At 38.8% G+C, this 10,857-nt stretch overlaps 1 protein-coding gene across 1 annotated transcript in view; it reads left to right on the top strand.

Moving 5' to 3' along the window:
* Window positions 1-493: 493 nt before the first annotated feature.
* The window catches only part of tex264b (testis expressed 264, ER-phagy receptor b), a 43,311-nt gene continuing 32,947 nt past the window's right edge, over window positions 494-10,857 (top strand). Inside the window, exons 1-2 of the mRNA XM_072452463.1 lie at window positions 494-901; window positions 9,550-9,771. Coding sequence (XP_072308564.1) covers window positions 650-901; window positions 9,550-9,771 — 474 coding nt within the window. The 5' untranslated portion in view covers window positions 494-649. The remainder of the gene's footprint in view (window positions 902-9,549; window positions 9,772-10,857) is intronic.

Genomic DNA, 10,857 nt, shown 5'->3' with positions numbered 1-10,857 from the left:
GTTGCTTTGACAATTGCGGCGGTGTCTTGTGATTATAACAACATTCTAATTGTAAAATAATGTAAAACAGGGTCAGAGGAAATCCACTGTGTGTGTTAATACACAATATTGACACAATAATTGTAAATAATTCTGTTTACTGAAAGTGTTTTTCACATTAGTATGAACATGGTCAGTAAATAAAGCAGATATTTCATCAAAATCACCAAAGTATTTAAGAGAAACGTGTAGTATTCAATTCAAAATGTGTGACCTTTTGTTTGAAATTGGAAATCGATATAATTTATCATCATCCTGAAACCTAGGAGTATTATTTGAGTAAACTTTCACAGTCAGAACATGGCTACGGGACCTGCATCTCAGTTGCTATTGGTTACGCTGGCGCAGGCCCTCTAGCATTCTATGTATGCCATTGGCGTCAGCCACCACATTGCCCGGCTAAAATGGTACAATCCAGGAAGTTCTTTCTAATAAACTCTTAACTACTTTTCTGTTCACGCTTAATATGCATTCATTTAACATAGTTTGGCTCAATACTATCATTTTGGCATTGTAATTAATCACCGAAACCATCAAATAATCAAATGCATCGAAATAAAAGTGCACGGTGTTCAAAAATCAACGAGGTAGGAAATAGTAGTGGCTTACAATGCCAGACTGGCTTTATCTGTGCGCCACTGGCTTTGTATGTAGTGTTTTTATAATAGCTAGTTTTTGTATTTACTCGGTACTGCTCTCAGAAGTCGTAGTATTAACTGGGTCTCCTCCAATAAAGAAGATCACCTTTGCCTACAAGTTCATTCAAGGCTCGTACAAGAACTGCGGACATGTTTTTAAGGAGTCCCGCAGTATTGGACCAAAGCTGCCATGTATTGGAGTGTTTTATGACGATCCGGAAAAGGTAAACACAATCAACACTAAAAAATGAATTTATGCTTTCAATTTGAACGTTGTGATGATTCAGACCCGTGTGCCACTAGATGGCAGTAATGACACTGTTTTGACTTCCGTGGCTTGAAAGAGTTGTCATGAAAATAATGAATCAAGAAGCTATTATATTTCTATCCCAGAAGATATATCTTTTTTTTATCTTATAATCTTTTATCTTATAATATCTTATAGTCTTGCATTAGTTAAATCAATGTTTGCTAAAACTGGTAAAAAGCATTCTTAAACATAATTGACATCTGATTCTTGAAAATACAATTCTTTCCATTGAGTGTTTCAGTCTACTCTATTAAATATACAAAAAGATAATAGCATAAATAAACTCAGCATCAGAGTGTGTGAAACCTGGAAGAAAATTTAAAATTGTAACTGAAATATTACAAAAACAATAATATTGAAGACCATTTCATGCCTCTGATACTGTAACCTGAAACATGGCCATAGTAAACAAGTTAGTGTAAATAATCCCTCATTCGTCTAGACAATATGTTTTTGAAATAGAGACGTTTAGCCTACCATCCAGGAGTCATTTTTAATCTGAAGGCACTGGGTTTATACATTTCTAACCTCTCAGCCCAGTAACTTTAGATTGAAAGTGACGGCTAGTTGTCGAAAAATCTCTTTTTCAAAAGTACATTATTCTTGACTACTTTTAAATGTGTTCTACTAGGATTTGGCTCACTTTGAGTTATACAAGTCTTTTCTCATATCAACATGTTTTGGAACCCTATGTTTGGACCTGCTAACAATGACTAAATTAGTTTTACAATTATTTCAAGGTTCGATTAGTTGTCATTAATCGATTAACTTGTTGCAGCCCTAAATCCTAGTCAACTTTTCAACACATGTAGTGAGTCAGTACATGTCTATGTTATGGAGTTATGGATTTGTTATGGATCCCCACTAGGGCTGCACAATTTGGGAACAAATATGCAATTGCAATTTTTCTGGCAAATATTGCGATTGCGACTAGATTTGCCTTTAATGATAGGATTCGGTTCAAAGTTTACTTTTTAAACGCATCCAGGAGAATTGACTTAGGAAAGAGGCAAGACAGAGGCAGACAAACTATAGATAATCACATGTATTTCTGAATATGTTTCTTTCAGATCTGAACTACAGTATTGGCCGCTTTCATGCAGAATAACGGGATGTTTTGTTGTTTGTGTGGGAAATTATGGCACTTGCAGTCTTCGCGTTTTGCTGAATGCAAACACTAGATGCATATGCATAAATATTTAACAACTTCACAGATTGAACAATACGTTGATTGATATAGTGTTCATTTATGACAGGTCTAACATCAGCTGTGACTAAGCAGGGATTTAAACTCGAATCCTGGCATTGATTTAACCACCATTGATCTGATTGAGTCCATCAACATTTAGCATTGGACATTTCCCAACTTCACATCCAAACCCCTTTGTTTCACTCATCTTCCCTCCGTCTGCAATTAGACCCACGGTCGGTTTTAGCCCAGTGCGCAGTCACAGCCAAGTGTGATGTAAGTTAAAGTAATTGGTGTAATGATCTCAGCTCATTACTGTCCAGGCGTCGGGATGCCTTTGAGTTGCCAGGGTTAAGAGTTCCCATAGAGAGCATACAGAAGCTGACGCTGTTCAAAGCACTCTCCATTAGTTGTGGGAAGCGCTTGTGAAAATACATTTATTTTGCTTGAAGTCTACAGTGCATTTACGCTGGGCAATTATGTGGAACATTTTTTAATCTGATCTAATTCCTGTGACGTTATACTGTTTTGGGTGAAGTTGGCACATTGTGATTATTTAGTCAGTCCATGCTTTTGTTCAAACGTTTCCCCCATCCACTTCTCCCGAGTGAGTGACAGGTAGTAGATGGAATGAATGAAAGTGAAGCGTGAACTCTCGGAGAAGCAGACAAAAGCTCCTGGAGGTGTCACAGGGAAGTGCACATGAATGGGGATCGAATCAAAATCGTAATCTTAAAGCTGTAAGAACATGTTTTCCTGATTTCTAGGGTAGATTTCTAGGTAGTCAGAATCCTTGGTTGACAAAAGATATTCCCAGTGCATCAATCGATTGACTACAAGTATCAACAGTTCAAAATTATTAGGATCTCGCGCAAAAATGACTAGACTAGAGCAAGCGGTTCTAGTAAATAACATCTTCAAAGTGAAAAGGCAGATTAAACTGTTAATTCACGCCCAAAACTTCAGCCTACTCACTTTGTGCCTTTTCCTTTCTGCTGTTCTGCATTTAAATCCTCATAATCATCCAAATATAATTCGTCGACAAATACAAAATTGGTCGACTAAGACAATATAATGTAAAGTTTTAGTCGTGAATACTTTCTTTTCATTTCACCGCTGGAGTTAAAGGCAACAGTTGATGGATTACACTTTTTGTGAAGATTAGTTGTCCTAACTATATGTTCACGTCTTCTCCACTTTTACCCCCCCCCCCCCGCCCCCCGTAACCACTTCCTCTGCAGAAACAAAAAAGGAGGACTTGACTTGGTCCTGAGTTGGTTGCCATGGATACTGGTCTGGTGCGCTCGCTTTCTCCTTCTTTGTTTTTCTCAAAGAGCGAATTCTCCAAATGTCTGCGTGTGGTTTCAAAGCGAGGGGCTTCTCTGACCCGTTGAGCCCCTCTCTCTTCTTCTCACAGTGGCTTCAGCTCAGATAATCGTTGGTGGGCTGGAGTTTGGCCCCGTGTTTGTCTTTTTGGTCCGTTCTCCTCCTGTTACAGCCCCATGCGGCAGCAGCAGCAGCAGCAGGGTCACAGTTTACCTCCATATGCAACGTGCTGACAAGTCAACAACTCTAGAGAGGCAATGTTTTCGTTTTCTCTCCAACGAGGGCTGTGGCGTTAGGTATTTTCTCCTGTTTATACTATCTCTGAAGAATACACATATTATTGCAGACCGTAACGTTGCTGATGGATAAAACATTGCGTCTTCAGTTGTTTCTAGAGTTTTCGTGATATAAAATGTTAGTGCTGGGGGAAAACATCACAATTTTGCATAGGGCTGCTGCAATTTAATCGATTAATAGCAATTAATCGGTTATAGAAATAGCTGTCAACTAATTAAGTCATTTAATAATGGTTAACTGGTCCATACACAGATTCCAAAACATGAGCCATGAGCTGAGAGAAGAGGTTTTATTACTCAGAGAGAGCAGAAAATCAACAAAAAAATGGATTAAGTTCAGCCTTATCCAGGTAAAAAGTCATTTTCACTGCCTTGTTGATTTCTAAACTTATCAATCAATAGAAAGCATAATCGCTAGACTAATCGATTTCCAAAATAATCATTAGTTGCAGCCCTAATTTGACAGATATTCACAACTATTTACACCATGACAAACGGTGACATCCTTAGTTTACAGTACTTCGAAGAATAAATCACCATTTCTTTAGTGGGTGACCAGCTTTATGGAATCAGACTTTCTTAGCGTTCACTTCAACACATCGAAATTAGCACTAAAGATGAAACTAAACCTGAACTAGATCAGGACTAAACAAGGACTAGAGCAGGACCAAACCAAGTCAACATTAGGACTAAAATGTGCTTGATTTAGGACTAAATAACTTAGCCCTTAATAATATGTAAAGTCTGATAAACAACAAAAAACACTTTACATTTAGAGTAACTTTTTGGAGTACGTATCGAAAGGACTTTTTCACAATTCTTATCTGATTCTGCTTTTTTAGATCCAATAATGATAGATACTAGCTTTAGGTATCTACTCGATATCAACGGACACCACTGCAGAGACTAAAACAAGACGATGTAAAACAATCGGACAATAAACACACATTTAAAAAGCCAAAGAGTAAAGATGTCCTTCAACTATCTGCAGATCAGCTTTGTAAGAATAAATGCTCCAACACAATGAGATTCCAAGGCTAATAAAGGCAACTATATTGTCTTATCGCATCCATTTATAGACACCACCAGGATATCGGCTCGACTGATATTGTGGAGCTGTTTCCGTGCCGATGTTTGAATAGTATCGGTATCGTTACAGGCACGATAAGCAGATATTCTTCGTATTAGTCTCTGAACTGCACCACCAATGTCACAGACCTTAACAGGGCAATCGTCTTTGATAAATGTGCTGAAAACTGTTTATCCAGAATCATTTTCACAAACGTTTTGAACAGAACGCATGTATTTTGAAAGAAAATTTGAGTTTTCTCCGCGTTGAAGAGGCTCAGGTGAGTTTGGTCTTTGATTAGAAGTCTTATTTCCCCGGTGTGAAATGACCTGCTGGAGCCATAACCGTAAACAACTCAGTGATTGAAACCTGAGATTGTCGAGTGAAGTGCCACAGGAACTGGACAAACTTATTACTCACAGTAAACAGCACCCACCCGTGGCTTTACTGGTCAGCTTTCCATTTTTCTGGCTCTGTAAATGACTACTTCTTTGATTATTTGGCCTTAAAATTAGGCAACAAGCCGCTTCCAATTACCTTCTTTCTCACTTTCGACAGAGCTGACGACGACCGCAAGGAAGCAATGCTGTTATTTTGGCGATGCTTAACCTGGTCAACAAGTCAACGATCATTATAAAAAAAACAAGCCTGCCAACGTTCCTCATGTACGTCCCACCAAAGTGTAACCGAAGCGCCGTTATTCAACCGTCAGTGGTCCTATGTTATGGCTACTGAGTCTACTGTTTAACTTGGAGAGGCAATTTAACCCTCTTCACCGCCGTTTTCCCGACAGAACTACGTGATAGGATTTTTATTGGGCTCTTCTTGCCGTGAGCCGCGGGGGGAACTTCAAACGGCGGTGCAGCGGTGCCTTGAAGAGCGCGGAGGAAAGCAAAACAAAGATGGCGGGCAGATAGTGGAGACGCGGCGATGCTTTTGGGCTGCTGCTTTGTTCTGCGCTCCCTGCATGGATGCTGTGATGATTAATAAATCCATAACAGGCGTTGACATCCTGCTGAGAGTGGCCAAAAGAACATATCAAGATATCCCCATGTGTCAAAACTGTGTCCCAAATGTACAAAGACCCTCACAATAAGATCATGCAGCTTTTCTGTTTAATTAAAGGTGCTCTGCTTAACTTTTCTCGCTGGGGATCTGGTTCCTGTTGTTGTTGTTCTTGTTGTTGTTGTTGTTGTTGTGTTACTTTTAATGGCAGGTGCATTTACCGCCACCTACTGTAGTTTTACGTCTTCAAAGTATGTGTTACGCTATACGGTAAAAAAGAAAGAAAAGAATAATAGAAGGAGAGAGAGAAAGCGAGAGTGAGCTGCTCGTCTCCATGGAGATGTTTTTGCTTTGAACGGAATGCCCCGCAGAATGGAATTAAACATTTTTATATTTTACTTTACTGTCAATAAACGTTAAAAACATGCATTCTTGAGGCTTGCCTTTCCACAGATTTGACCGGTAACTTAGCCAAGTTTAATACCATTATTGTGGAACATTCAATAACATATCCATGGAGACAAGCAGGTGTCGGACCCTCCAGCAGAAAAGTGCATCTTTAAAGGGGACATAACATGGGAAATTTAATTACTGTGCGGTGTTTCCTCTTCATTATCTCACTCAAAGTTGTATGTTGGATTGATTCCTGCTTTTTTGAGTTAGTCCCGTATTGTTTTGCGACTGAGGCTTGAGTGCTCAGAAAATACGTGTTTTCCCCTACCCCCTATCCCCGCCCACATCCAGGGCTGTTGTCCCTTAGTTGCTTGGTCGGTTAGTTGGTCTATGGTAGGGGTGTCCAAACTTTTTTCACCAAGGGCCACATTTTGAAACTTAAACGGGACAGAGGGCCACAAACACCTTGACAATGTCGAATTTGTTGAATGACAAAGTGAATCATTTGGAATTTTGCATTTGACGTAATTGCGAAGAGCCTCCACACCTTTAATTAGACTTAGAACATTAATATTAGGTTGGTATGACATCAATATGCTTGGATTTTCACAATTTGACAGTAAAAAGTACTAGTTTTGTTTTGAGGGTTGACAAAAATTGGTCTGAGGGCCGCATTTGGCCCCTGGGCCCTAGTTTGGACATGCCTGGTCTATGGTGTCTTTAGTGTCTTGACAAATGATTCACTTTTTACGTTCCCTGTCTTGTCAGTGCACTTTGGGTCAAATATAGGCTGTTTTGAGAGTATTTGGTTATTCCACGTTATTCCACACTTTAGTCGACCAAGAATGCCTTTAGTTGATTTAGTCGATCCCTGTGAAAAATTGAGAGTCCGAGTGACACATGTAGACTGAAGCGTCACTTTGCCACTTTTCCAAAATAAAAACATGTAAATGACAATCCGCTGCTTGTTACGATGACATGTCGCTAAGAAGAGGCGGGGCTTAGCAGTTGTGCAGTTTTGAACAAGAAGTTATGGTCGTGTTTCTATTACGAAGCAGTTTTAGATGACTATTGCGGCTTACAATGAACAAAATGTTAAATGATGCTCTGCTCATGCTATTGACCTGGAGAAGAATAAGTATATATATGTCTCCTTTAATGTAAGCTTTATTGCGCAAACAGATTGTTCATAACACTTTCTCAGCCCTTTTTTAACCTCGCAAGCACAATTTACTCAAGCTCGAAACATATTTAAAAAAAATAGTCAAACTCTTGGGCACGCTGGCTGTTTTTGAAGCGCACATTGATGGTTTAGGGAACAAATTGGGCTACTCCGTCTCATCTATTACTTGACGAAAGCTCGGTGCTCGGCGCAGCACAGTGGGGACAGTGCCTCCAATGTCCCTGAAGTATTCATTTGTAAAGGAGTGTCTTCCCATTCCCAGTTTTAATGGGCACTGGGCTGTTCAGGATGGAGGAAGCAGGAATAATGGCTGTGCTGCCAAATGCGCCAATTAGAGGCACAATTAATGAGCAGATTTCCTCTTAAACTGAGAAAATATAGTAGACATTCAAAACCTGCTATATTCATATTTAAAATGTGGAGTGGGGTACTGCTAATGAGAAGTGAAAGTGGCCAGTGTTGATGTGAAGTTAGTGAAGGTTAAATGTTATTGCAAACTACAGAAGCAGCCGGACAGCATGAGACACCGCGAAGGCAGTTTTTTGCTGATAATTATTGTCTACTTGTCAAACATTTCAAGTTCTGTTACAAATACAAAGAAAGTGTTACTAATTTACTTTCTTGAACATCATATTTAGTTTTTAAATCTGTTGTGGAAAAAAGTGAACAGGGTTTTTATTTATACTTTTAATGTCTATGCATTAGTAATTATTACTTTTTTATAATGTACATTTTGGCAATGCTTTAAAATAAGCTTCCTTAGTAAACTATGTATGAGGCGTTGATAAGCTCTAGTTATTTTTTTGAAAGCACACATCATTGTTTATTTACTAGCTTTTGTAGAAAATGTCAAAATGTAAGTCCAAGCTGCTTATTAATCAGTTTTCAATCATGATAAAAACTATTAAATGCCTTCAAAGAGCTTATAAACAAATAACTATAGTGCTTTTTAATGCTTAATAAATGGTTTACTAATATTTTAAAGGGTTACCTGAAAGATAATAGATTTTGAGGGCTCTTGCAAAGCAAACAAACTTCTTAGTTTGTCACTTGAGATCCAGTTTGACAAACAGTGGTTTAATCCCAGCCCTGAGCAGGGCCGTCTCATGTCTTTGGGAAAGACTTGTCCACTTTGCCTCATGAATGTGGTGAGTGTTTGGCGCTGGTGATATTGATAGTATTGCAATAATTGTATATACTTTTAGACTAACAATTTCAGTTAAAACAAATATGTTCATGTCTTAATGTATTAGTTAAACTGTCAAAATGAACAGTTGAATCAAATAAGATTTTCTATGTAAAATCATTACTCAAATCTTGGACAACCACAAAATCACATGTTTGGAGGGAATTCTGTTGGAAAAGTGTGTCTCGTTTCTTTATAACCCCATGTCAAAGTGCCCATTACTCACAGGCAAATGCAGACTGTTGGAGAGGATGTGGCAGCAGGAGGAAAATCACTATCATGTGTTTGGGGATTTTCCTGTTACCTCTGGAGCATCCTCCTGGCAGCGGCAACAAAGGACAACACAAAATGCACCGACAAACAAGGACTGGACTGACATAGTATTGGACATTCGTAAAATGGAAAAAAAATATTAATTCGGACTTAATTTGAAAATGGATAAATTTGACAGACTTTGGACTAAATGGGATGTTTTTTGGGGGGGTTCTTGGCCAGGATTGTTTTTATATATATATTTAAATGTGTTGTTCATATCTGCTGTATTCATTTGTGACTGCTCTCTCACTCTGGTCGTGTTTCTCTTTCACTCTTTGTTTTTACGTGTCATTAAATTTAAAAAACAAAAAAACATTTAAACATATTTTTGAAAATGTCATGACTCAAATCAGCCTTTTTCAAAGTTGTTCCTTTTACAAACAGTACATTTCTGTCATATGGAGGACCTTGGTGTTACATTGATTATTGCGTTTTCAAAAGGGGAGGCATTGTTATTATAAAATGACAGAAAAAACCTATTCAGACATAGCACTAACTTTTCTGCCATGCTGAATGCCCACATGTCTAGACAATTAACCTGCAGCTTTGTAAATCAATACCTATTATCCCTCGTCCCAATCGTCTCCACGTGTGGTGCAGGTGCCGGGGCCCGATCGTCGCTGTGCTGTCGGGAGTATCGTGAGTGAAGGAGAGGACAAAACCCCGGAGGACCTTCTGCAGAAATATAAAACATCTGGATTCAGCGTCTTCTCCTTTCCGGAAGTTACACACGCGGTCGCTGCGTCCTTCCCTCATCGAACGAGCCTCTCCATCGTCCTCGGAGTCAGAAGAGTCTACCCTCAACTGACACGATACATCAAGGTAACGCTGCGTGGTTTGACTCGATACCGTTTAGCTCGTCTTGCGTGGAAATTGTAAGAAAAGAGAAGAAAATTGGGTGTAGTATTTTTGACCATTGGAAAATTTCATCTTTGCTCTTGTTTGGATTTTTTTCATGCATTATTTTCGTTCTAAACATCTTCATTTTGATTGACGACAAAGTTATTTGATCACATCTTAAAAATCATCTGGTTCTGTTTTTTTGTTTTTTGTAAAGAATCACAAAAGCTATTCATCAAACACAACACACGCCGGACATGGTTGAATCTGTTTTCCACATTTGCCTTTTGTTGGTAATATTCTGGTTGTTTTTGTAGCTCACAATGAGTAGTTTGTCCTAGTGTTTGATACGCCCTTACTGAAGCCATGCAAAGCTGTGCAGAGGCGTGCGAACACCGGACATCATGCCAAACCTTCTCCATTTGTGAAAAAAGAAACTATCTTTGTCTTTGTTTTTTGGAATAGAAAGTGGTGACTCAATGTTACTGTATACAGTGCATGACGATGGATTCACTTGAAATAGATCACTGTTTTCAAGCTACCGGTGTTTTTTTAAAACTCGTTGAAGCACCATTCTGATATGTGTTTTGTCCTTTTCTCTGCCCAGTCAACTAAAATACAACTTATGCTTCTCAAGCTGTGGCATCAACTGGTACTGGTTGAGTCCTGCCCCACTATATTCTTAATTAACTGCATGATTTGAATCTCCTCTTAGCCTTCTTTGAGTTTGTCCTAACTACTTTTTACAAGCTTTTACCCCCAGAATGTGTATCGTAAATAATCTGATATATATGTGTTACCGTTTTGGCCAATAACCGATATTGGCAGATACGTATTTTAGTTCACATTATCTTTCCACTTTTGTAAAAATAGTAACCCAATGTATTTACCTGGGATACAAAAACATGACTCAAATGAATCTGTCTTGCAATTATGTCACAACAGTTGTTTTTATGGCTCAGAAATACCTTGGAAAAACCTGCTTTCCTCCTGTGAGTGTCTGACTGTGGAACTTTCCAGGCAATGCAACAACATCTCCATGGAGACGAGCATCTGAACAGTCACGTA

Source organism: Eucyclogobius newberryi, unplaced genomic scaffold (genome assembly GCF_026437365.1).
Source record: "Eucyclogobius newberryi isolate DKJ021-1_F unplaced genomic scaffold, fEucNew1.0.hap1 SCAF_19, whole genome shotgun sequence".
Lineage (NCBI taxonomy): Eukaryota > Metazoa > Chordata > Actinopteri > Gobiiformes > Gobiidae > Eucyclogobius > Eucyclogobius newberryi.
This window is presented reverse-complemented; position numbering and strand designations above follow the sequence as displayed.